The sequence below is a fragment of the Acomys minous genome, assembly GCF_964271855.1.
Source record: "Acomys minous genome assembly, chromosome: 6".
Taxonomy (NCBI): domain Eukaryota; kingdom Metazoa; phylum Chordata; class Mammalia; order Rodentia; family Muridae; genus Acomys; species Acomys minous.
In genome coordinates, this window is record NC_140487.1 from 46,711,454 (window position 1) to 46,739,362 (window position 27,909).

Sequence of the window (27,909 nt, forward strand, 5' to 3'; positions counted from 1 at the left end):
TACACACAATTAAGTCACAGTATTGAAGGAAACTCTATAGGCTTTTTGGAAATGCAAGCTACATTCTGAACAGCATAGTTCTATTGTATATGAAGTAGAGAGAGCATCATATATGTAGTCAGAGCATAAAACAAATGTCTTGTTCTCTGGAACAGCAAGAATATGGGTTGCTTGTTTCTATTCCAATCTACTGTCTTTTCTGAAGAAAGAAAATAATGATAGAAAATTTAAAGGGACAATAATATACATTCAAGCTACCCCAAAGTCTGAAAAACAAGGCCTCCTTAACGTCCAGTAAAATCAGAGGAAAAAGTATCACTCACTTCTCAGTCACCATATAACTTTTTAACTAAGATTCAAGTATTGTGGGTGTCATATTAGCACCAGTAGGTCAGATATACTGATTAAAAAATGATAATACTTATTGAAAAGGGGGGGGGGAAGAAGACAGAAAGAAAGAAGTAAAGCAGCTATTGCTAATAACCACCACTAAAGGTTTCATCATCAGTACAGATATCCTATTACTTTGAATGGTAGATGCTACTCTTATCCCAAACAAATGGGTTACAGAGCTCTACTGGTAAATGGTGTTAGATTCTGTGCCTAAGACTGTACAAGGTTTTTACTCATTATCATTGTATAAAATCCAGCCCTGTAAAACGCTAACCTTTAATCCTTTTAAGGAAATCAGATGAGACTGAGAAAATGAGAGAGATATATACAGTCAAATACCTGAGCAGACAGCAGAGCAATTCAAAGGGTGCGAACGCTAGGAGGCTGTGGGAGAATGGCAATGCCCAAGGCTGTGTTTCTATTGAGCCTACCACGTTTTAAACGTTAAAGTGTAATACATGGGCCTGCTAAGAGTTTAAATATGTATGTGATTTTCTTTTCAGCTCTTTACAGCCACCATAGATGCTTTTGTGACAGACCTTTAACACAAGCTTCTATGCCTGCTACTTAATGGATTCAATCACAACAATGGGAAAGGCCCGAATAAGCAACTCTTCTCACTTCTGCAGATTCAAAGTTTTTCAATCTTCACAGAAACATTGTTTCTCATAAAGACTACTGGACAGTATTTACAGTTTATGGTCAAAGGTAAGAAGGAAGTAGTTTACTGGAGAGTGAGTACTATATTACATGTATGAATTTGAACTTCATAGAGTTTTATTGGTAGTGTGTGTCCATGTGTGTTCCAAAGTCCGGCATTAGGAGATGTCATTCTGTTCCATGCTGGGTGTGTGATGTAGTGAAATAAGAAGGAAATTAAGTCTTTCTGTATCTCGTATGGTATTGAGCCCAACCTAACCAACACTCAGCCCATGGACCAGAGATGTTGAAAGGATCTAAGAGGCTCTCTATAAGCAGAGCATGTCTCACATTATGCAGAGCAATAGCAGCTAGTTTTCTTAAATAGTTTATTTTCCTCACAAAAATTTTTATTTATTTATTTATTTATTTATTTATTTATTTATTTATTTGAGGCAAGCCTAGTCTACAAAGAGAATCCGGGATAGCCACAGAGAAACCCTGTTTTGATTATACATTCACATATATATATATATATATATATATATATATATATATATATATATATATATATAGTATGTGACTTCAGAAAACAAAAATGTATTGTAATCAAGCCACTGCTGATCAATCAGGGATGCAGAACAGACTTGAGAGCTAAACTGTAACCTGGAACCAGAGTGTTACAGAACTTTTAAGCTTAAAAACACAAACAGTTGTCCCAAGTTACAGTTACATTTTTTTCACCAATCAAAATTCAGGGATATGGAACTTTCCAAGGGATATTTCCCTGTGTGGTACACTTGTCCTATTCCCATTGGTTGAGTTATTCAACTGTGGCAGGGTGACTTGCCTAGCATTCATGTTTCAATTTACCAAGCAGTATATCAATTACCAAGGGGAGTCTTGGGAACTTAAACTTTTATTTGACCACTATTCAAAATGGAAAGTTTAATCAAAATGGCCTCAATTTGGTTCCTTCTCATATTATGTATTTATTTTGTGTGTGTATGTGTTTTGTCTGAATGAATATATGTGCACCACCTGTGCGCCTGGTATACAATGAAGTCAGAAGAGGGTATCTAAATCCTTGCAGCCAAAGTTTCAGATGGTTGTGAGCCACCACAGGGATTCTGGAATTGAACCAAGGTCTTCTGCAAAATCAACAGGTGCACTTACCTGCTAAGTCATCTCACCAGCCCCTTGTAATAGTTTCTTTCCATAAAAATATACAAACAATCCATACCATATATGTATTATGATTTTTTCCTACATAGAAATCATAACATAAATAATCCTCTTTGTGAATAATTATATATATATACATATATATGTATATGTACACATATGGTGACTAACAACAGTCTGTAACTTCAGTCCCAAGAGATCAAACACTGTTTTCTAGCCTCTGTGGGCACCAGGCACGCATATAATGCACACACACACACACACACACACACACACACACACACACACTATGCAGATAAAATACCAATGAACATAAGATAATTCAAAACTTAAAAATATATATTATATAAAATATTTATGCAGGAGTGGTTCATTCAATTACAAATGTGAAAAAGCCCAAGGTCAGCCACCTATAAGCTAGAGAGCCAGAAAGTGGAATGTAATGCCAATCTACACCCCAAGGCCTGAGAAGCCTATTAGTCTTTTTCTTAGTTCAAGGTCTCAGAACTGAGAGCAACTGTGTACTTCTCACAGCTGGAGGTCAGAGACATGAGAATAGGGACTACTTGTTTGGGTAAGGTATGTGGGGTTGTCTCAGGTCCCTCATGGGACAAATTAGTTACTTCTCTATCTTTCAGTTCCATGGAAGGAACAATATACAGGGTGGTTTCCACTCTCATTGGTGAAGATGGCTTTTATTCAGGCTACCATAATATAATCTCTTCATAAAAGGTTCAATAGTGACATTCAGAAATAGTGTTTGTCAGTAATATGGGCATCCTTTACAAAGTTGATCACTACATTAAGCAAATTTCTAGAGTTTCTGAAATTTCAGCCCTTCCAGAAAAGATTTTTCTTTGTCTCTCAAAACCTGGCATTGCAATTCATCTCTGTCAGGCATCTCTGTTCTGTTATTGGAAGCGTCGTCACCATCATCCCAATCTCCGTAAGTGATGGCGGCCTCTCTCTTCAAGAGGCAGCACATGTTGTTTACCTAAACATGCACTAATACAGAAGCAGTGTTCGTGCAAGAGCAAATTACTCTTCTAAAAGAAAAGCCAGAGGAAGCCTAGACATCAGCACATGTAGCTCTGTTTTGTACCCTCCAGCTATGGCACATGGAGCATCTTAGAAGAAGAAAGGATCCTCCATAGGCTGTACTTCAAAGACAACTGAACTTCCTCTTTCCAGGTAATGCCAGTGATTATTATTCTTTACAGTATAAGGCACTATGGAAATTTCATAAAGTATGAGGCTACCTGGAAATCATGTGATTTCATCATACAAAAAAATTCTGGAGGTTCTAATCCAATAAAAGGTGATAAAATCAAATTTTATTGTGATTATAAATTATATATAATGGATGATGTCAGAAAAAGAGGCTACTGGGTTTACAACATTTTCCCAGACATAAATTAACTTTTAAAATAAGCCAGTAAAGTCTGGAGATGCATCTCTGTGATAGAGCTACTGCCTAGCCTGCACAAGGTCCTGGATTTGATCTTTAGCAAACACACACACACACACACACACACACACACACACACACCAATAAATAAGGTTTTGCACCTTACCCCTCTGAACTACTGCATTACGAGTCTATTTAGATAGTAACTATGAACTACAAATACAAAAGTGCCTCTATTTTTTTAGTCACCTTGTATCTAACTCTGACAGGTGATAAAGATCCAAAGAAGAAAATAATATAGTCACATCTTCACATTTCATCATGTTTACAAGTAATTTATGTGAGTTGTTAAATTTCACTTGGCTAAAAGAAATACATGCTTGACAGAAATTGTATGGATTCTTATGTTGTTGTGCAAATATTCACTTAGCACTGTAGCACCTGTGATATATATATACACACATATATATGTATATATATACATATGTATACATATGTGTGTGTATGTGTAGACAATATAACAAGCAACAAAAATATTCTTGATCTCATAAGGCTTCATTGAATTGGAAAGGACTCTCTAAATAAAAAATCTATATTTGCATATCAATACATGCACAAAGATCATTTGTACAAATATACATATAATATTGGTTTGCAAAAATTGCTAAAAGAAAGAATAAGACAGAGTAATATGAAAAAGAAGAGGATGTTTTAGAGAGTCTGGCTTCAGAGTAGCCTCTGCTGAACAATTCCAGAGAAAAGTTTCGTCCTTGGCCATTTAAAGCCAAGGAGCTTTTTTCATCTTTCTGAAATAGGACAGTAAATGACATTAGCTAATTTAAAATGTACCAGCAATAATCTATATGATAGTGTCTTTGAAAAGAATGTTTTTCAAATAAAGAAAAGCTGTCAGTCTTCTATTTGCACATTTGGTGTAGAAGAATGTAAGTCAGATTTCAAATCTTTCAGATAAACCACTGCACCTAAGAGCTCAAAACCTTAGACACATCATTGCATTGCATCTGCTTATGAGAAAACACTCTATGAAGACTCTAAACCAGGGATTCCCAACTTGTGGGGCATGATCCCTTTGGTGGTCCTGCATAGTTACCCTAAAAATCTTAACAGAAATAATTACAGTTGTCAAGTACTAATGAAAATAATTGGACGGTTGCGATTCTCCACAACATGAACTGTCTTAAAGGAAGGTTTAACTGCCTTAGGAAGGTTGAGAATTTCTGCTTTAAGCATCACTGTCTGGTTAATATTGGCTGTGGGATCAGCTTTAACCCGCTTTTCCTGGCCTTATTTTCCTTTTGTAATAAAGTTTGAAGACCTTGAGGTCATAGTGTTATAGGCTATTTCTGAAGCTCAGTCATTCACAGTGAAATTTGGGCGGTTCTGGCAAAAGGAGCAAATAAAATTCTGATAAGCAAAAGCTGTGGTAGATTTCCTCTTCTAAGGAAAAACCACATTGATTAGGTTTTAATTTAGAATAATCTTTCCTTTTAACATAGTTCTACTATAAATTGAGTTTTAGGTTGCTTTGTGCTGTGTTACTGATGCAATTATTTTGTTGGAAAACCGGGGTTGAGAATAAGCAGCGGGAACAGCAGCATGACTGCAGAGTTAACACCAGAGAAAATCCCGATGACCTCAAAAAGGAGCTTTGAGTTTCACTTCAATTTTGTTCAGAGATCCATGGTGCACCTTGAATATGGTATTGTCTGAGTTAAATATATTACTTTCAAGGAAAACAATGCATAGAAAATGTAAAATAAAGAAAACTCTTCATTTTGGTTAGCAACAGTGAGACTTCATCATTTTCACATTCCCATCAAACTCAGGAGAACGGCGTCTTCATTCGAATAATGCCAACACAGCACACCAATCCGACAGTTAGGATTGTGAATCGGTGGTCAAATCCTCACAGACACACTCTGCCTGGTTCATGAAATCTGACAGGATCCCTGCTGAAGGCGATAAGGATGTGGGCATCATGCACATTCAGCCCCTGGCTGCACAACAAACGCTGACAACTTGACAGCTCCTCAGTTAGAAAGGCATTTACTCTGTGTGAGACGTGGATGGAGTAACAGAGACTGGACCTTTAATTCTGGGCAGACACCTAGTAAATCCCCGCTGCTGTTGTTGGGTGGTGAGACTGTTCTTGCACCTTTGAAAGCATCATTGCTTCTGCCAACGCTTGTACGAAGGAACAGCTGAACACATTAACTCAACTTCATATCCACAATTAATTCATTGTGATATTAAAACAGCATAGATTTAGAATTTATTAAGTCAACAGTTTGCTAAAATTGTGATTTCCTGGGAGAATATAAGCTTTATAAACAAATATGTCAGGATATCAAATGGTGCTCTTGGTCATATGTATAGGTGTGTATACATGCACACACACACACACATGCATACGTGCATGTCCACATGCATGCACACATACATTAACCAAATATACAAACTTTTAAAGTAAAAAAAAATATAAAATTAGGAATGTGTAAAACGTTTTTAAGCAAGGAGAAAAATATTTTTTTCTTGAGCCAGGGTCTTTTTATTGAGTAGGCACAATCTTAAAACTTTCAATTGTCTTTTGAGTGCTGCAATTACAGATGTGTGTCACCGCATTTGGATTCACAAAATTTGAGGTTGTCAACCATATAAAAGGCGCCTTAGAGTCAATAGTTTATAAAGGTTATAGCGCCTTTTAGCAACCATCTATACGGTATTTGCTTTTAGAGACTCAATCTATTTGTGCAGCTAGAGCGTAGAAATCTGAACAGTTCCCACGGCTATCTGGCTATCTGATATACTTGAAAATGCTTTGACATCTTCAGGCTATTGTTCCTTTAATGCTAGTTAATGAGCACAGACTAAATTCTGAGCAGGCCAAACTGACCACACTGACCTCAAACCATTATGGAATACGCAGGTCTTCTAGGGCCAAGTTAGGCTGGTAGCCCTCTTTTGCTAGCTTCATAAGCATCAATACACCCCAAAAATCCTATTCTGGCACAGTCTATCCCCATAGACAGTGTTCTGACTCATTCATGCAGTTCACTCATGTTCTGATAGAGGCTTGAACCATGCCCAGGACCAAGCCATTCAAGCCATACGTTGTTTCTGTTGCTGAAATGCTCTTTCCACCTCCACTGGTACTGCGCCTAGGATAGGTATCAAGCTTTGTCATCTCAGTCCTGTCTTACCATTACCTTTAACCTCACCTGGGGTACTTCATTGCTATTTAAAAAAAAAACAAAAACAAAAGGATAGCAACCTGATGAAAAAACAAAACAAAACAAAAGAACCCAGCCTGCCTTAATCAAACTCATTCAATCTGAAGAGGGCTGCTGACAAATACCACCAAGGTTACTGTGCACTGAAACTGCTAATTTTCAATCTGTGTATGTGACATCAGCCGCGCCTGACAATTCCTCCTCGGCCTCCTGCTTGCCACTTTAAGCCTCTAGTCTCATAATCCCCAAGTTTTTTTTTTTTTTTTTTTTTTTGATAGTCTTGAATCTTTTCCTCTTAGTGGATAATGGCATCTCTGATTTGAAAGGAAAAACACATCATACTCGGTAGCTATTGCCTTCGTTTCCTAACACGAGTGAACCCACATTGCACAGGGACTTGCTTGTTTTTCCTCACCCTTTCTATTTGCAGTGTGGGGAACTACGCCCACCCTGCTTAGGGTCAAGAACACCAACACCAGCTACGTTTGCATCCAATTCTGTCCTTTCATTTTCATAATGAAATCAACCATTACTCAACATTACTTTGTTCTGTCCTCAACTTTTCCTCTTAAATCACTTTATATCACAGTATTCATATATGCTTAATTTATTTACATTATAAATATTCTCTATATCTTCTCAAAGCAATTTAGTTTCTGCAAAACATGTTAACCTTTTCACTTTTCATTTGTTTTCCATTTTTGTTCCTTAAATGTCTGACACTGTCATCCATTAAGATTTGTCCATCAACGGCAACTGATTAATGCATTTTTATACTGTGCAAGGCTCTGGAATACTCACTTAACATGTGTAGCTTAATTCAGAAGGTACAACTTCAGAAAACCCAAATCACAATCATCAATGTAACAATAATAGACAAGCAAGATGTGGTTTAAGTAAATGTAAATCTATGTCTATATTAAATATGAAATTAAAACGTTCTAGAAATAGATGAGGCTTCATTAACCTGAACAAAGCTAAGAAATAAAAATATATCTTGTAGTAATATGTTGAAAGCAGCAATTCAAAGAAGAAAAAATGCAACAGTTGCAAAACTATAAAAAAGAGGTAAAAACTGTCATTAAGGTCAGGTGATAAAATATTCTTCAGTAAGTGAACAAGAATGATTTATAAGAGTCAAAAAGTCAAACAAAAAGGCTGGATATAAAAATTCAATGAAAATATTGTTATTTTAACACATCAATAAGCAGAAAAAGAAACTTAAAACACAATTTTCTAGCTATAGAATATATATTAAATGACAAATCTCCCAAATAAACCTCCAAAATCTTTCTATCTCATATTGAGGATACCCCATGAAGTTACATTGCGAGAAGAATGTGTGTGTGGCTGTGTGTTACATTATTCTCCTCTGTGTGCGGAAACTGTCAGACCCAGCATGATTTCTGTCATGAGAATGGCATGTGCTCCGGATGACAAAATACCCTATACTTCCATCTGGGAGGTGACTATACTAGTGAACACAACTATCAAAGTGCAAAACACACTTAATATTGCAGGGTCTATGCATTTAAATCATTTCTAAAAACAATAGCAAACACAATAAAACTTGAAGAATAGAATTCCATACTTTCCTTATTACAGTTCTTAAATAAGTCAGTGGGGGAGTCAAGAGACCTGAGCATTAAAGGCAGAACTGTACCAACCTTTGCAGGATGCTGGACTGAGCCATGATTCATAGAAGGGAGTGATTTTTGAATAAGAATGAACATTAACAATCACAGAAAAATATATTCATAATAAAGCAAAGTATTATACATAAAAGGCAGGACTGTACAAACCTTTGCAGGATGCCAGACTGATACATGATTCAGAGTAGGGAGTGATTTTTGAATACGAATAAACATCAACAATCATAGAAAAATATGTTCATAATAAAGCAAGTTTAAATGTGTTAAGAATGCTATAAAAACCTCAGTGTGTTCACATGTGTTTCTGTACACGTCCAAGTATCAATTCTAAAAAAACAAAATCCATCTCTACCTTCCTAAAGAGACAACAAACAGCCAAAGAACAAAACTTGAAAGAGCAATGAAGGCAAAGGGAAGTCTGAGATGTCAAAAGTAGAAAGCAGAATGCTTTATAGTCAGAGAATTTAAACTGAGGCCATAAAGATACATGACTGTGTCGAGACATTAACAGATGCTTACATATCTGACAAATCTGGAGTGTTTAGATTAGGTGAAAGCAAGAACTTACTCATACTTGATGGGTTTTATGTTACTCAGTAATGTTTAAGGCCTTCCTGTAATTCTATTGTCCCCCACAAAAATATATGCACAAGTACATAGTCAAAAAATATATGTAAGAACACTGTAACTGCCTTCATATTTGCACCCTAAAATGAAAACAATGTAATAAATTGTGGCACTGTTTTTTACATTTATTATTGTTAGAAAAAAAGCAGCAATGTAAATTAATGAATTTTTACTACATGCCAAAGCAAGTATGAATGAGGTAAACAAGGTAGAAATCTAGAAGCTAGAAAGATAATATGTAAGACTGATTACAAGACTAAATACTAGCAAGGTCTGATTCATAAGGTGATAATATAAAATAGGACCCAATAGTCACATTAAATTCAGACTCCTGTGATCAGGATTGCATTTGAGGGAGCAAGTGAGGGTGTTTTCTGCATCTCCTTTTATTTATTTTTTAAATATATTTTATTAATTTATTCATATTACATCTATATTGTTGTCCCATCCCTTGTATTCTCCCATTCCTCCCTCCCTCCCATTTTCCCATTACTCCCCTCCCCTATGACTGTGACTGAGGGGGGTTTCCTCCCCCTGTATATGTTCATAGGGTATCAAGTCTCTTTTTGGTAGCCTGCTATCCTTCCTCTGAGGGCCACCAGGCCTCACCATCCAGGGGACGTGGTCAAATATATCCAGAACCAGTTAATCTGAACAGTCAAGTTCAGACACGAATGCCTTTATAACTGTCAGCTCTGAATGCAAACTAACATGCAGTTTTCCCCCCCACAAAATTGTTTTAAAATGGCAAGTTCAAAGTACAGAAAAGTCATTTCTCCAAGGGCTTTTGTATTTCTCCTTGAGAGAGCTATAGTCATGGCATTCTGTCAAACATCCCTTATTGGTACTTAGCTGCCCCATTATGTGTTCTGCGGAATATACTAAGGATCATTTCCTATAAAGTATAATCTCCCGACTACGGGCCACACACAAAATTCTACTACAATGTCACTTTTTACAGCTGACTTTCAATACTGCCATATTAAACTCATTCAAACACTTATTCCGACTTTGTGCATGTTACAAACTAAAAGTCTAACAGCTCTGCTTTGGCTTATTTCATAAAAGCATTAATACAGTGAATGAAAGGTGATACCATCCCCTTAGGCAAGTGTTATTTTATTCTTCTTTTATATTATCCTAAAGTATGGATCTAATTCATTTTTCCACCCTTTTTATATATCTTAGAATACTCTAAGCCCACAACGGTCTATCTAAGATGTGTCCTCTCTTCTTTATTCCTCCTCACATTCTCTCTTAGGACAAACACACTTTAATGATACTGTGATAACACTGCAAAGAATTATTTGGCAAAACAATAGGATAGAGAAAAAAATATAACAAGTCCAGGCTTACTTTGCGGACACCTCTGCCAAGTTCCTCTCCGTAGTTGGTCCCAAGAATTTCGAAATGGACATTAGGGTTACCTCCATTTTCGCCAAATTCTAGATCTCCAGTTAATCCATTAACTCCACCCTAGATGAGGGAATAGACACTTATTTAAAAGTTCAGATAAACCGAATAATTAATAACACACGATAAGAAGTTATAAATACTCTATTTGCATTCATAAAATAAAATTGAATATGCTTATTAATAGGCTACTTTTCGTAGATGCACAACAAAGCCAGGAGTTTCATTAAGTTCCCTTGCAAGTGGTTTAATTCAATCTCATAAAAAGAGATTTATGCCCAAGAGACAATGACTATTCAAAATGGCCATGGGTAGAGCTGAGATCCAGCTCCACAGGGAAGATCTGGCCACTATGTTTTGTGAAGCACAGAGTACAGCAAGGACCAGGAAACTAAAAGAAGCTTCTGGAGATAATTTCACTCAAATTTGATCTAAAATTACAAGAGAAATTTTTTTACTTAAAAATATTTGAGGTTTCTTTTTCTCCTGTGAATTTATTTTCCAAACAATAGCAATAATTAAGCATATTATTTCCAAAGGATTTTGAATTATTTGGTAAGAAATATGGTTTATATCTATAAATATATCTCAAAATATCAGTTGCATCCTTTGATATGTACAGTATAATGTTTATCTATAAGAAAATACATTTAACAAATATGGTAAATTATATAAGCAGAGGTAAACTGGGCTGGAACATATTTTGTGCTCTCAATTGTTTTTGCTGGTTTTGACATTCTAGGAATTTTCAGGCTTTATTGTTTCCTCAACATCACATATGTTCACATCTCCAACAGACAGCCATGTGGGTCATCCCTGCCACTTGCTGACCTTTCTTTCTCATTTTGAGCTATCGGCCTTCACATTACTTCCGATTTTAAACTTACTGCAATGTTCACAGTCACTTTAGGATTGGTGTTTCCTTTAGGTAGATTTTTGGCTGTGTAATGACATTTATTTTGACAACAAATCATCTCAGTTTGTGAACTGCTCCAGTTATCACCTCTGCCGTGGTGATGCCTAAACATGTAACACTTGTCTAAACCTGTAGCCCCATTTTTAGTCTTTCTTGGCTGGTTTTACACTGTCTGCTCCACCTTACACTTCATCTCTGCCATGCAGACACTCACAGAATCCCAACTTGATAAAAATAATTTCAGAAAACTACCGTTGACCAAGCTTTAGCATGAATTTCAATAAACAATCTATTTCATTTTTACAGTAATATAATTAACAAACCATGTTTTACATTATTATTTCCTCGATTCAGTTAGGAATTTAAATTATCTAGTTTTATCAAAAATGAATCTGTTGAATTTGACATGCCTTTTTATATAAGTTAGCATTGACATGCAGAGACTTCACCAATGGTATAGAAATATAATGGCTGTGCAGAACTAGCCAATTAGCTTAACTTCTCTCTGTCTCTATTTCTGTATCTCATAAACAGACAATAAGTCATTTACCTCAGAGTATTATTCCTGCTACACTTATAATAATTAAGTGTTACAGAGGAGTGTTTCTTATGTTGAGAGCTTAGCTACTACGGGTCCCACCATTCCTGCCAACTGTTGTTCTAGCCCTTATTTTCAGAGACTTTCTAATTCTATACAATGCAAGTATAACCTTTCTTGTCAATTAAAGTTTAAGATTTAATTCATTTATCTTACTCTGCGTGTGCGTGTGTGTTTTTGTACATGTATGTAAGGGCCAGAAGTAGATGTCAGGAGTCCTTGGCGATAGAATTTGTGAATCCAATAAGGGATGAATAAACCTGTGGAACTGTGCATTATGCTGCGTCCCCTCTGTCATTTGCCTGTGCCCTTGCTTGCTTCTATATTTATATAGAGAATGCATCTGATTGGTACAACTCAATTTTATATCATGTTTGAGGTCAGTAATAATATCACAGAACATCCAATATCCCTTCCAATTTTAAAATAAATGATAGAGTAGATCTCATCATCACTGGTATCTCCAAGTTGGAAACGTATGTATGATTATAGCATACATAATTATACAATTAGTATCATTCTAAAAATTTCCATTTTTTTTTTTTTAGGAAACTTATTATACTTGTTTATTCATTGGGACAGGTCAGATCACATTGCATGTTTGGATATCAAGAGGTAACCTGTAGGAGTCAGCTCTCCTCTTCTGTCATGTGAGTTACAGAAACTGAACTCAGGCCATCCAGCTTGGTGGTAAGGTCCTGAGACATTTCACTGGCCCATAGAAGCTTCTGTTTGAGAGAGGTGGTATATACCTTTCATGCCAGTTCCTGGGAGATCAAAGGCAGCAGAGCTGTGATTTGGTAGCCAGCATGGTCTGCATAGTGAATTCCAAGGCTACATAATGAGACCCTCTCTCAATGAACCACAACAACAAAAAGCTTTTGTTCTCAACCTACCTCAACAACATCTCCTAACTACATGAGAAGTGCAGCTTATTGTCTGACTTCTGGAAAAAGAGAAGGGATTGCATGCCCTTAGGATTGCTCTGTGAAAAACTCTAGCCCCAGAAGGTTTTAAACATCTCATCGCTCTTTTACTCTCTTAGTCTCCTCAGTCAGTAGGCAATGGCTGTGCAGGGCCAAGTCCTTCTCTGCAGGGAGCAGCTTCCACTGTGTGACTTAATGCATTTACAGAAAACAAGCTTAAAACCCATAAATCAGGGGACTTGCACTTAGCTTGCTGCGGCCTTACCTCGCTCACCTTTTTGACTTTGTAATTTATCTTCTTTCTGCTCTATCATTAATGAGCTTTTGACATGCATAATCAGAGGATTCTGCCCTCAGGAAGTTGTCTAGGATGCTCAGGAGGTCAACATTCTAGGCAAATAAGCCCTTTAAACAACATCCTTTGTTATCTCAGCCAGATTTACCCTGATATTTTTTTTTGTTTTGAAGATTCCAGTGCTTTTGAGTTGTTTTCTTTTTTTTCATCTATCTTCTGATTAACCTTGAAAATAAAGCTTGGCAAAACCTTTCTGGCTGGTGGTGATGAATGGCTATCATCTTTGTGTATGCATGGTTGTATTTATAAATCTCATGGTGATACAGCAGAATCTAAACAACATAAGCTAATGGGTCATTGATAAAACAAACAGCATGGAAGCATCCTGCATATCCTTTACGCTGACTGTCTTAACTGCTGCTCAAGCTATTTTTAAAATACTGAATGTGGTTCTTTGGATTTTATCCTACGTAAATAAATAATACATAAATACCATGAACAACAAATAGAGAGGAAAAAGAAGAAGAAAAAGTAAGGAAAAGTAAAAGATTGAGAAACATTTATCACAAAATTTGAATAACAAATTGGATAATAAATTTCTTTCTTTCTTTCTTTCTTTCTTTCTTTCTTTCTTTCTTTCACTTTTAAGTTATAAAATTCAGCCGATGTTGGTTTCTTTATTTTGACAAATGCAACGGTGAAAACGTAAGATAGTAAGAATGGGGGTAGGGTTGAGTAAGCCAACACAGCTATCTAGCACTTGGGAGGCAGAGACAGAAAGATCGGGAGTTCAAGGCCAGTGGTGTGAAAGCCTGTCTTAAACAAAAACAAACAAACAAAAACCACATTGAGTTGCTATAGATAATAAATTTCTAAATAGATAAAAGTCTACTGTTTTCCTGTGGCTGTAAAAAAAAATGAGGAAAAGAGATTAAGAAAATGATTACTAAGATTGACTACATTTTAGTGTGTTTATGAGGCTAAATATGTCCAACAGAAAGAAAGCTCTATTTTCTTGTGCTGGATAGTTTAAGGTCAACTTGACAGAGCTAAAGTCATCTCAGAGGAAGGAACCTCAGTTGAGAAAATGCCTCCATAAGATAGGGCTATAGGAAAGGGTAAGGCATGTTCTTAATTAGTGCTTTTTGGGGGCTGGGGTAGCTCAGCCCTGGTCCTGAGTTCTCTAAGAAAGCTGACTGTCTTGAGAGTCTTGAGAAACCAACACCCTCCATGGCCTCTGCATCAACTCCTGCCTCCAGGATCCCTCCCTGTTTGTGTGCCTGTTCTGACTCCCTTCACTGATGGACAGTGATATGGAAGTGTACGCCAAATAAACTCTTTTCTTCCAAGCTACTTAAGTCATGGCATTTCATCACAGTAATAGAAACTCAAATTAAGACAGTAATTTAAATATCATCGGAAATGATATGAAAATTCCAAAATAGACCCAAAACTCAGTTAGTTTGTGTGAAATGTTTAGAAGATTTGAATCAGCATAGAACACTGACTTGTGCACATAAACTTACACAGACACCAAATCTTCATTCACAGTTAAGACTTAGAGCAAACAGATAACCTGGCCACACCTTAAACGAAGCAACTACAGCACATTCATTGAGGAGTTCGGACTGATAAAGGTTTCTGTCCTTCCTCTTTTTCTCTCTAAACTATGCATGCATACTGCTTGTTTCATATAGCATACATATATTTAAATGGATTGCTTTAAAATGAAAATTTGAATGAAACTAAAATCTGTTGACTGTTTTATAAGTCAAATGGACTGAAAGTGGAATGCTCATTGATGAATTGAATTCTGAGAGTCATATTCAAATGGTATAAATGGGAACACACACACACACACACACACACACACACACACACACACACAGGTATCTGGGTCATGCTTGTGCATATGGAGAGCAAAAGTCAATGTCATATGTTTTCCTCAATACAACTCCTCGCTATTTTTTGAGACAGGATGTATCAGTTGAGTGTGCTATATTGATGGGCCCACAAGCTCTACAGATTTTGTTTTTTATCTCTGCCTCTCCAAGGTTGTGATTATAGAAGCATGTCACTGTGCTTGGCTTTTAATATGAGTACTGAGGATCTGAACTCAGGGCTTCATGCTTGCACAGCATGTACTTTACACACAGGACAATCTTCAAGGCCATATATAGCATTTTTGAAAACTACTATGGCAAAGGTTTGTGTATTGATGAAAATGATATTTCATAGTTCAAGCTATGTTACATCTTGTCTTCCTAAATTTCCCTTCCATCCTTCCAGTGTGTACGTACTCAGTGATATATTGTTTTTACACAGAAAGCTAATATGTTTTTATTTCTCAAAGGATTTACGTTTTGAAACATTGCAAACAAAATAACCTATATCTCATCTTGCCCATGGCATAAGCCTAGGAATCATCTTTCTTTCTTTTAGGATTCTTCTTTCTCATTACTTTTGTCAATCTCCACATTTCTTTTCAGTGCTCTGGAGATCTGCCAGTTGTGTCTGCCTGTATGCATGTATCTGCCTGGGCTGTAACCTGGCCCAGATCTCTTCTAAGGGGTGATGTGAATCTCTTTACTGGAATCTTTGTGTGTTCTGTCCTCATTAGTAGAATTGCATAATGGTTCCTTCACAGTTGGTTAGAGGGCATCTGGAGTTATCAAAACTCTGCCAGACATTATAAGAATAGCATATCCCATTAGAGACTAGGCTGTTTTAGTTAAGTTATAGCTGTAGGACCTCCTCCATGATCTGTGATTTCACTAACTCTAGGTAGCTGGCCAAGCTTCCAGTGCCAAGCATGCCTTGTCTCTTGTTAATCAGGTCCTAAGTCCAATTAGAGAGTTGTTGGCTATGCCCAGGGTATTTGTGCCACTACTGAACCCTTAGGGATATTATTCCATGCTGGTCTTTGTGGTTACTAGTCATCAGAGCTGGGTAGGAGTGTTGGTTGATTTTCTCTTTGGAGGAATGAAACATGTGAAATGCTTTGCCCTTCTCTTCTCAGCGTGGACCTCTGTGCCTTAAACAACACTCTGTTTATCCAGTCACATATTTACAGAGCAGCTGGCATGTCTCTCTATGCTGAACTGATTATACTTGTAATAATTTTTTGATATTTTTATTTTCTTCTTCCCTTATTCTGTGGTCTCAAAGTACAACATACGGCAGTATTTAGTCAATACTTATTGAATGAATCTATTACCTTTAAGACCTGAAGGCATTTCAATATTTTTGGCATTCAAAAAATACTCTATCAAACATTAACATGGTCCAACACATGTCATTTTACTGTCAACACAAATCAATATGAGATAATATACTGGTACTTACAGAAACCTAACATTAAGGTTTTCTAATTTTCAATAAGAATTAAAAGTAGCTACCACAAGTATTTAAAAGGAAATTGAACACTTAAAACAATGTGAAAGCACTTAAGGAGCTGGAGACTTTTAATTAAGTCATATGTAATTTCATATATATATATGAAATCATTAGTGAATTTTATTTGTAACCACAATGTTTCAGTGTAATTTTCTTTTAGGTTGTTGTTGTGGTTTGTTTTGTTTTTCTTTAATAAAGCCATAAGCATTTCTTTCTATAACTCAAGTCTGATTTTATCTTTCATCTGAAATGCATTTGAATCTTTTGGTTATCCATAAAGTGAATTCTTTTTTGTCAGTTTCTTTCCAGACCAGATAATTTCCTCCGTGTGTTCTATGCATTCTGGAAAATTAATCGACCCTTGCCATTGTACACATGATTGATTCTATAGAGGTGTCAGCTAGAATGTCTCACCATCTGGAACTTCTTCCTCATAGCTCTACATAGCCCAGCTTGTTACTATTTAAGTCTCTGGTGAGATGCCGTGGGGTCCCTCCAACACTTTCTAATTATTTTCTAGCTTAAGCCAGTCCCAAAGGAACCAGCTACGTGATCAAAATTTGATTGTACATGGAAGGTTTGGTTAACGTACTGTAGAGTAAATACATGCAAGAGACTAGAAGAAGCAAGACTGAGTCAAATAAGAGGTAAAGCTGAGAAGCCAACACATGTAAACCAGGGTCAGTTGTAGGTACCGCAAGTGAAGGGAAGGAAGGAATGGTGCCATCATAGTTTGATAGTAACCATTAGTTATAGAATTCTCCCAGGAAGTGCAGAAAGCAGCTAAACAGAAGCTGTAAAGAAGTTCAGCCCCATCCATGTGTGCTACCTGTAAGCTACAGACCCATGCAAGAAGCCTGAGCTGACACAGGATGATACCTTACCCTCAGAACAGGATCAAGAATAGAGCGTCTGCCCCTACATATCAATTCCATGAAGTAAAGTGATACCTCAATGTTCCTATCAGTCAGTACTGTCTTGAATATTGTAAAGAAGGAGTTGTTTAAAAAAAAAAAACCCTAACTCTAGATTTTCAAGTCTGAGCAGAAAAACAAAAAACAAAATGGAAAAAGCAAACTTGTATCTCCTTTCTGCACTAATTCCACAGTAATGGCTCCCAAAGAGAATGATTTGGAAAAACTTCTAGAGAATGTATAAGAATAAGTATAACTATGTTGAAACAGCTCATGATACAGCTTTGCTCCCAGCACACAAAAATAAACCAAATGATGAGGTCACTCCAATATATAAAAAAAAATCAATAAAGAGATTAAACTTATTAAAAAAAAAACTAAACCTAATTGAAGCTGGAAATGAAACACTCAGTAAGCTAAATAAAAAGCTCAGTGGAGAGAGTCACCAATAAGCAAAACAGATACTAAGGAAGAAAGACCATATGTAAAGCAGGCCACTAGGATAGAGAACATGGCACACGAATTAGTTCAGTAAAAGTCAATGACAAGAAGAGAGTAAGGGGAAAATGGGAGGGATGGAAGAATGGGAGGATACCAGGAATGAGATAACAATTTAGATGTAATATGAATAAATTAATAAAATATATTTTTAAAAAGTCAATGACAAATTAAATGTGTGTTTGTGTGTGTGTATGTGTGTTTATAGAACACAAGAAATAAGCAAAACTAATTATGATCATGGAAGAAGGAAAAGAATACATTGCCAAAGGCATAAAGAATATTTTCAATAACATCTGTCTTATAAGTCAGCTGTGCTACACCTGGGTTTTTTACCCACGGGCTTATAGCCCCCACAGAAACACTCACACATTCATGCTCATGGCTGCTCTATTCACAATAGGTAGGAGATAGAATCAAGTTAGATACCCATCAACAGATGAATGGGTGAGGAAAATGTGGTATGTACTTCAATGAAAGAAAAATGAAACTAGCAGTTCAGTAGGTGAAATTGAAAAAAAAATGTACTGATTGAAGTAACTCAGGCCCAGAAAGACAATATTACATGTTTTTCCTCATACAAATATATTCCATGTTTCTTTAACTTGAAGCACATTTGAAAGTCAGAAACAGGTCTTTAGTAGAGAAGGTACTTTAAGGGAGGAACAATAGTAGATTAGATAAAATATAGCGGTAGATAATATTAGGGGTGCAAAGACTTAGACAAGAAAGGGTATGGGGTTTACGAGAAGTCAGGGAATAGCAGAGAGGGCTTGCTCTAAGGAATGACATATGAAAAGCTAATGTCAGAGAAATAGTTGTATGCATGTGGTTTGAGAGAAGAGTGGCAAAGGGAACTCTGGAGGACACAGGATTAAGTTTGGATGAGGACGTGAGCATAAAGGAGGAGAGAATAGTGTGTGAGGGATTTAACTAAAACTAAGAGTGCAAGATATATGGAAAGACACTAATTAGTAAGATAATTTCTAAATAGAACGTACAATTTTGAACAGAGTTATTACTCATGAGTGGACAATGTTCCCGTACGGCATTGGTTATTAGGTGAATATCACAATGCGAGAGACAGGGTACCTCCCTATTAGTTATATTGGTCAGGGAGGTCATAGAAGTCACCTAAACCATAATTACATGGTAAAAATCATATTGCTGAAAATAGCACACATTTTGCTTCATGACACTGAGAAATCAATTTCAAATGCAAAACTTCCTCCCAGCTGGCTATCTTTCATAGCATAGAAGGTTCCATGTGGGCTGCTATGAGAGAAAATTAATAGTTTTACCCAGTTCTGGGCCCTGCCTGCTACAGTACTAAACGGCCAGCTAAGACCTCCCAGCTGGTCCAAAACTGTCACGGTTGCTATGGCTTACCTAGTCACTTTCTCAGTATACTTGAGACCTGTTCCATAAGAGAATATTTCATGGCTTCTACTGCAATTATGTCCAGAAACCTACAGCTACTGAGGTCACAGATCCTAAGATAGAACCTGTTCTTGTTATTTTGCTAACTTTTCATGTGGTCAAATTACCTTGTAAATACTTATATGGATGCACGTAACATGGGCTGCGCTAAAACTTGATCAGAGAAGCTCTCAAACTTGGTCAGAGATTTGTTCTTTGTCGAGGGTGTTCCTACTTGTAGGTTTCCTATGCTCCAGCGAGTGATCCTACACTCAGGCACAGATGGGCAGTATTAATTGTATCTAATGCGTTATCAAAACAACTACAACCAAGTAAGACAGAAAATAGAGAAGAAGACATGTTGACAGTGATACAGTGGGAGTTACAGGAGGGAAATGAGAGTTGTACATGATCATATTTAATTATATATGCATGAAAATATCAAAAATGAAGAAAATATAATACAAACAAAATGATAGTGGGCAAATAGACATTTAAAACTTAAAAAAATCAATATTTGTCAACAGCAGGCACAGATTATTGTTTAGGGAGTGAGGATTCTATAGATAAGTATAGGCTATCCTCTTTACATGGGCAAGACACAGCTGTGCTATCTGTCTGATACATTCTGCGCTATCTCCAATAATTTATAAATGTTATAAAGAAGTCCTTTTAGCTGTAGTTCTCAAGTCTGTTGTCTGCCTGTGGATATCTCTTTTTACTATTTATATCTGGTCAACATCTACTGATGTTACATATTTAAGTAAACATATTTGAAAGTTCATTATCCATTATGAAACACCAACAGATTCAGTTATATTGCATGGTTACTTCTTCCTAAATAGACACACATTGCAATGAAACATAGATTCTCGTGATAATGACTGCAAAAAAAAAAAGTCATGGGAATTTAGATGTGGTCTTTATAACAGAAATTGCTATTCCCATCATTTTAAGGTGTAGGTTTTTTTTTTTCCTTAACAAAATGACTTTGGCTAGTGTAGTCAAGCATTACTGCAATGTGCAAGGAAAACTGTAAATGATATAAATAAAAACTTTATCTAAGACAACTGGTATTTAAAAGTAATGATCTGTATAGTCCTAAGAAAATCATTTACTTCTTCTAAGGCTTAGTTTTTTACCCCTTAAAATAGAGGGAACTGGGTTAGATTAACATTATCAAATAAGTTAGAATAATATGATCAAATAGGTTAATTAAATGCTATTTACCTCACTGCCCCAAAATTATGCTATTAGTATAAAAATCGAATTTTAAGTTTAAAAGGTACGATCTTCTGTCTCATAAGATTTTAAAAATTATCTTTCCAAATATTAACCTTGATCTACCTAATTATTGAAATATTTATATAAAATAATATTTATAATATAAATTATACATTTGGAAATGAAAATGAAAACAGTAAGCCTAAAAAAGTTTTAAGCTGCTTTAAGAAAGATGAAGTGATAACATTAATTTTATGTGCAAGTGATATCTACAAGTACTTGAAAAGCACAAGGAGAGTAGAAGAAGACATTTCCAACGTTATCAGATCACTCAAAAAGAAATTAAATACAAATAACTTCCTTATTTGGATATATATTTGATTTATGATAGTGTGTGTGCACACATGCAGCAACACGAACACACCCATACTACACACTTATGTAGGAAACATATCTATTTATATAAGCAATACATATATGTATATAAAATACATATATGCCTATGTGCAACTCATGCACATATCACATATATTTACATTTAACATATACAAAGATGCACATATGTGCATACAACATACAAACACATAGATTTCCATATAGTCATATATACACCTTACATGTATGCATACATACAGCACATACACTTACATACAAATACATATATCGGACATTACTAATATATTTCAGGACAAAGTAGTGGAAAAATGGAAGAATCTAAATATTTCATGGGGATTACAAAAAGAGGAGAATATAGACACTATATTGTAGATAGAAGCTTAATATTTCAAATTACAATTCTTTAAAAGATCATATAAAATTGTGTACACAACAAAGATATGGGGTGCTGATACTATTAATTTATAGTTTGAGGGGGAAAGGGATTTCTTCCTTTACTTCCTGTTTGTTGAACATCTGTTTTATTGTAGTATTATATTACCGTTTCCCATAATTCATTTCAGAGCTACAACAACAGTCCATTTCCCTGGAAACTGTTGTCAGCTGCATTATATTCCAAAGTCTTTGTTCCTTCCTAGTATTAGGAATATAATTAATTCAAGGCCTGAAGCTCATTTTTGTACTTATCTATACTCTGTATGGTTCGTATAAAATGAGCCAATAGTGTACAACTATGTAAAAATGTATATACATGCCCTTACCATAGATGCAATTTGTTTACATGAATGTAAACCCAAGTGTTATCACTGTAATATTAACATTACAATAAAAATTCAGACCTCCTTTGTGATGAGCGCTGCTTTGCCTTTTGTTTTCCCTTTTGGCTACACATCTGGATAGGCTGCTAGGAACATCAATACTGCACCTGCATATTTCTTGCTAATGGAAGGAAGTGTCCGGCTCCCATGAGTGCAAATATACTCAGCCTCTAATCAGGTTTGCCTACTACTCCCTGGTGGACCTGACAACAGCCACTCTGCTCTTGCTATAAGGCCTCAGTATTTTCTTACAGTGTTTCTGTGTGTACAGTCTCATCAATTCTAACATTTTAATAGAATGACCAAAAACATATCAATTGGGAGATAAAGAATATACAACTCCACCCTTTAAAGATCAATTTAAACAAGTGGTTTTCAACCTGTTGGTCAAGACCCATTGGGGGTTAAATACCAGATATCCTGCATATCAGATATTTATATGATGATTCATAACAGTAGCCAAAATACAGTTATGAAACAGCAGCGAAAAACCCTTGTGGTTGGGGTCTACCACAATATGATAAACTGTATATAAGGGTGAAGGCATTAGTAAGGTTGAATACCATTTATTAAACTGTGAGAAAAAGTATAATGTGCCATCATGTGATTATTACCATTCACGCTAAGCTGCCCAGACGTAGGGTTGCTACATCCCTTTTGAAAATGAGGTGGCCATCTGCAGGGTGTTACACAAACTGCCTTCAAGACAATGCTTCATAATTACTGTATTAAATAATTGCTTCAATTATAAAAGTACAACATCAAATCATTTTTGTATCAAACTGGTACATGCGAAACACCCACATGCTATCGCATCTTTTTCTTCCTACGTGCTCCCTAAGCAATTCCCTAGGCCACTGTTCTCTTTGGGAGGAAGCTTCAGAAGACAAGATTAAGTCGGGTTCCTGTGTCCTCTCCAAGTCACGCACTACTAAATTGGCAGATCAGACTCATGTTCAACAGCCTCCCCTGGACTCACACCTGCCAGCTCTCTGCAGAGACAGTCCTGGGAGATTTTGGCAACACCTTAATTCCTATTTGCTTTATTCATTCTCAGTTGAAAAACTGTTCCTCTGCCAGTATGTTGGACACATCTAATTCTTAGGCACTTCGGCTGATAGCCTAAATTTTCAGCAAAGTGGTTCTTTGCAAAGAGGAAATGGTACCGACAGAGACACCATGCTATTATCCCTTGGAGAGTCTGTTCCCTTCCCTTCCTGTTCTCTGTGCATCTGTTTTACACCCAACGTTCAAAAAATTTTTAGTAATTTCTCTGTCTTGTCTAAATGTGTGCATATTTTAAGTGACGAGCCATTTTTCTTCTTGTTGCAGGAAAGAAAGGCAAACATATGGGGAAAGAAAAAGGATGGGTAAGGTAAACAACGTAAAACTCCTCAGGGCTGTCTCCTTGCGAAAAAGGGTGCGGAGAAATTTGTTTGTTTTATTAATCATTTCATTTTAAATCAAAGAACCTGTGCAAGAAAAATGAAGGGTGTCAGCAAGGACGACATGACAAAGAGGCTAATCAACTGCAGAGCGCTTATGCCACTGAGAAAAGACAAATGGCATAAACTGCCTTCTGGGAATGGAGCAGGTAGCTAAGCCCAGGCAGGTCACCCTAGCAGGCCACACACTGACAGTGAAGAAGCAGAATGATACAATTGGTACCCAAAATAGTTCACAGTGCAGCAACATGTTAACTGTTTATGAATCATGTCTTTAATAAAAGATGAATGTCCTCACTTGCAGTGGTTTATCTTGCATTACTCAGATGAGAAGGCATGAAGCCTATTGTGAGTGCTTTCAGCTGGTGGTGTGGTCGATAAATCAGAAGACGAACAACATTTGGTGCCTTGTAACATGCACCATAAAACCTTTGTTTCTTTGCCCTAAAGGGACAACTATGGCAGCTTAAATTTCACACCCTCCAGTTCTCTCCTTGCATAATTTACATTATAAACAAGATCTCCCCTTTCTATATATCTGTCTTTTATAAATATTGCATATCTCTGCTCTCGGCTGTGAGTTTGCGGCACTATCAGGAAGAAAGAAAACAGACTTGTAAGCTATCTAGTCACACACCCACATGCCTCACCCCCACCCCCTCCCGGCTTTGTGTGACAACGCAGAGCAGTGTAGTTCCCCACCCACTACCACCACCACCTGTGGACAGGTACCTTCTTGATAGTCTCCAGCATGGACCGTCCTCCCTGCCATGGCTTCGAGTTTTTTCTGATACACGACAAGCTCGCCATGCTGTGCCACTTGCGGTCCTCCAGCTTCTTATGAAAGGCATTCGCAAGCAGAAGCACCGTGTCATAGATGTAAAGGTTAGAGATCTGGAAAGACATTAGACAGCGGGCATCAGATCCTCCACTCTAGCCATCCATGAGGAGAGAGGACAGTTCAGCAGCTCTCTCATGCCATCCACGCATGCTTCACCCGAGGTGCTTACTAAGCGGGAAGTTTCTTTTTTCATTCCTCAGTCATGCTTGCCAATTAAAACGAGGCCTATCTGATTGTATACCTCAATTGCTTCTGCAGCTTATTTGGGTATGAAAGAGAAGATTAAAAAGGAGTAGCTTTGACAGAGGCAAGGCTCTACTGTCAGTGTCAGTCCTTACAAAATCACCCGGCCTTTATTTGTCTCTGAAGTGGCAGACATCTTAAGAGACTCAGATTGGAAGAGACAGTGAGTTATAAGGTTTCTCAGTATGTCAAGCGTCTACACTGTGGTTATTTGTCTGGAATCAACTGTAGACACTGCATCAAATCTGATCATCTGAATGGCATTGGACACAAAGTGGGAAGCAGCCACTTTTATGTGCTTGTGCAGAAGTCTGTAATAAGGAAGGACAGTTGCCAGAAGTATTTAAAGACTTCGGAATGCGTAGATTCATATAAAGAGCTGTGGTGATACACAGACACCATGATCCATTGACAGGACGAAAGCCACAACCAGCCTGTAGCCCGTGTGTGTGTGTGTGTGTGTGTGTGTGTGCGTGTGCGTGTGCGTGTGCGTGTGCGTGTGCGTGTGCGTGCTTATGGTAACTTTCCTGTCTACAGGAACCACACTTTCTACTCTGATTACCAGCTGAACTACAACTGAGCTTTCGCCAAGAGCTATTACAATGCTCAAAGAACTCTTGCCAGGACTACTAACCGCACTGTCAATTAATTACGAATGTGGCTTGGTTTCTAAGAAGAGATTAGAACCTACCCAGGAAGAGTAACCATGAGAAGAGGTGATAGGTGAACGAAAGCTGCCTTGCCTCTCAGAAGGACAAGTGGATATAAAATAAAACTGAGCAGGAGAGGTAACAATCGAAACTCATTTCACCTTGAAACACTCTGGCTTTCTTAGGTTTTGAAGTGTCACATTTTCAGTTTTCCCTGAAAACCTGAAGAGGCTACGCAGATTATCAGCGATTGTAATTAATCAAGAAGGAAATTCACAGCGTTGTCCCTCCACATTACAGACTGCTGCAGAGATCTAACCACTGGGATAACTAGAGTTTGGTGCTGTGCACAGCCATTAGATGGAATCTCCCAACAATACACTGTGGGTTCCTTTCACATCGTCCTGGAGAATCTTTAATCATCTGTGTTTGTTAGGCATCAGTTTTTGTGCAAATTTATAGAAGAGGCCCACTGGTAGATGTGGGTTCTTCTTTGAAGACGTACTGAAGATGCTTGTGTACTCTGTGAAACTGGAGTGATTTTTATACGGAAATACTAGAGCGGGCTGTTGTTACAGTACTCCCGTCACCCTACACAGGTAACTGTTGGAGGAACTAAGGTTAGACTGGGTGAAATCTACTATGAGTGAAGTGTGAGAGCTGAAGCAAAAAGTTGCCCATGAACCCAAATTAATGTCAGAACGAGAGTGCAAGTATTCAATACAAAAATATAAAAGACATATGAAAGATGGGTGGGTCATACCCAAAAACCCACAGAAATCTATTGACAGAATTTTCAAAATGACATGCAATCATGTGCCCCTTCCCAGGCTGCCCGTGGACCACTCTTCACACCTGCTGCTCAGCCTGTCCTAGACTACTCCTCACACCTGCTGCCCAGGCTGTCCTGAACCACTCCTCACAGCTGCTTCCCATCTGGCCTCAAACCCATTTCCCAGCTTCTCGCGGACCACTCTTCAGACCTGCTTCCCAGGATGTCAGGACTACTCGCATTTGCTTCCTCCACCCCCATCTATATGTTGCTGTGCCCTTTGCTCTGTGTGAGGTGGCCCAACAGAATATTTCCATGTGACTTTTCTTTCTCTAAATAGTTGACCTCCTTACATTCTGTGCAAAGGTTCCACTGTAGGAGAACTCTTCCTTGATAATCCTTCTTTCTGCCTGATGACCCGGGCAGTCCTTTAAAAACTGATTTATTCCATGACAGCTTCATAGAGGAACGGAATACGTACCTGGTCTCACTAATCCTTCCACTCTCGTTTATCCTCGTCCCGTTCTGACCGCCCGGCTTCTTATTGTTCCTAATTGCCTATCCCATTTTCATGCGTTTTATTTCTTCTTTGACTCACTGTGATTTAACAGGGCCACTCTTGTAGGAACCAGGCCCGACTGGGCTGCCTGCCTGTCTTGCTGTTTCATGTCCTGTTTCTAGCAGCTTCCATGTCTGTGTTTATCTTGGTTAGCTAGCCACGTTTACTGCTCGGAGAACGCGCCCCTCCCTTCCTCGAGACTTTTCCTCCTGTGTGCAATCACCTCTTGAGGGATTTCACCTGGGAGGAGCATTCCTGTTTGGCTGCCTATAAGAAGGCTCTTTGGAACTCTGGGAGAAGGAGAATAATAAACCGCTGCCGTGGCTGCTGCTGCGGCTGCTGCTCTCTTAGCACAAAGGACCCACTGTGTTATTGTGTGAGTGTGCGCGCGTGTGTGTGTGCATCAGTTAAATCCGCAGTCCCTTGCCCTCGACTCGGTACCGCGGTGGCACGGGCGCCACACACTCTCCTGTACACGGTATGAAGCTATCTATTAAGGCAGAAGTAGCTGTGTCGTTCCCTGAAGACATTGGCTTCCCCTCCATGAAAGCTCTTGCCAGTCACCTTTTCTGTGGCTCTGGGAACACTCGGTTCATCCCTTTACTGAAAAGTGCTTTAGTGCTACGGTTTTAGGAAAGTTGTGAATGGAGATACACGCTGTATGTCCTTTTCCCTCTGTACTTTTGTTTTCTTATTTTTTAAATCTCCTTCTGACTTACCAAGCACCCTAAGAACATAGTTGGTTTCCAATAAACAATTGTCAAGATAAGTCAAAGAGTGGGACAAATGGAAAAGAAGACCGTCAAGTTGAAAGTCAGGCGAATATGACAGAAGTTAAGACAATAAATTTGGACATTGTTTCCCATGCCTGACACTTCAGTCAGACAATCTTTTTTTTTTTTTTCATACCTAAGACTTGCTTTCTGAGCACCTGTGCTCACCATAAAGGCAAATGCTTTGAACCTGACACGGGATAGGTGTTTTCAATGCTGTCTTCTTTTGTCCACACTGTCCATTTGTCCACATTTCAAACAGCTGGGTCAGAAAGCTGTGCTGACCTTTTCTGAGCTGTTCATTCTCCTTGTCTGTTGCTTTTTCCTCAGGCAGGTGCTCACTCTTCCTTGAGGTTCACGGTCTCCCATCTCCTTTCCGAACACCATCTCCTGACAGTATGGTCACTGTTTTTATGAGGTCCTTGGCTCCTCCCACACTCTGATACCAATCCATATCGTCTCTCAGCATTTAAAAAGGTGATTTCAAGTTTTATATACACGCTCATCCCTCACACACAAACGACTATCTCAAATTTTAGCATAATGCCATCTCTAACAATCCTGCCTTCCAGCATCCAGTCTCCCGTAAGTGACTGGCCAATTCTCTATAGCTTTCCTGCCACCACACTTACTCCCCGACACCAACAAACCTCCAGGA

At 37.7% G+C, this 27,909-nt stretch overlaps 1 protein-coding gene across 2 annotated transcripts in view; it reads right to left on the minus strand.

Moving 5' to 3' along the window:
• Window positions 1-27,909, minus strand: part of GRID2 (glutamate ionotropic receptor delta type subunit 2) — a 1,382,318-nt gene that overhangs the window by 562,998 nt on the left and 791,411 nt on the right. For both annotated transcript variants that reach the window (XM_084785474.1, XM_084785473.1), the window contains exons 7-8: window positions 24,146-24,307; window positions 10,512-10,631 (exon numbers count right to left, since the gene is read on the minus strand). In XM_084785474.1, the coding sequence (XP_084641600.1) occupies window positions 10,512-10,631; window positions 24,146-24,307 (282 nt within the window). The remainder of the gene's footprint in view (window positions 1-10,511; window positions 10,632-24,145; window positions 24,308-27,909) is intronic.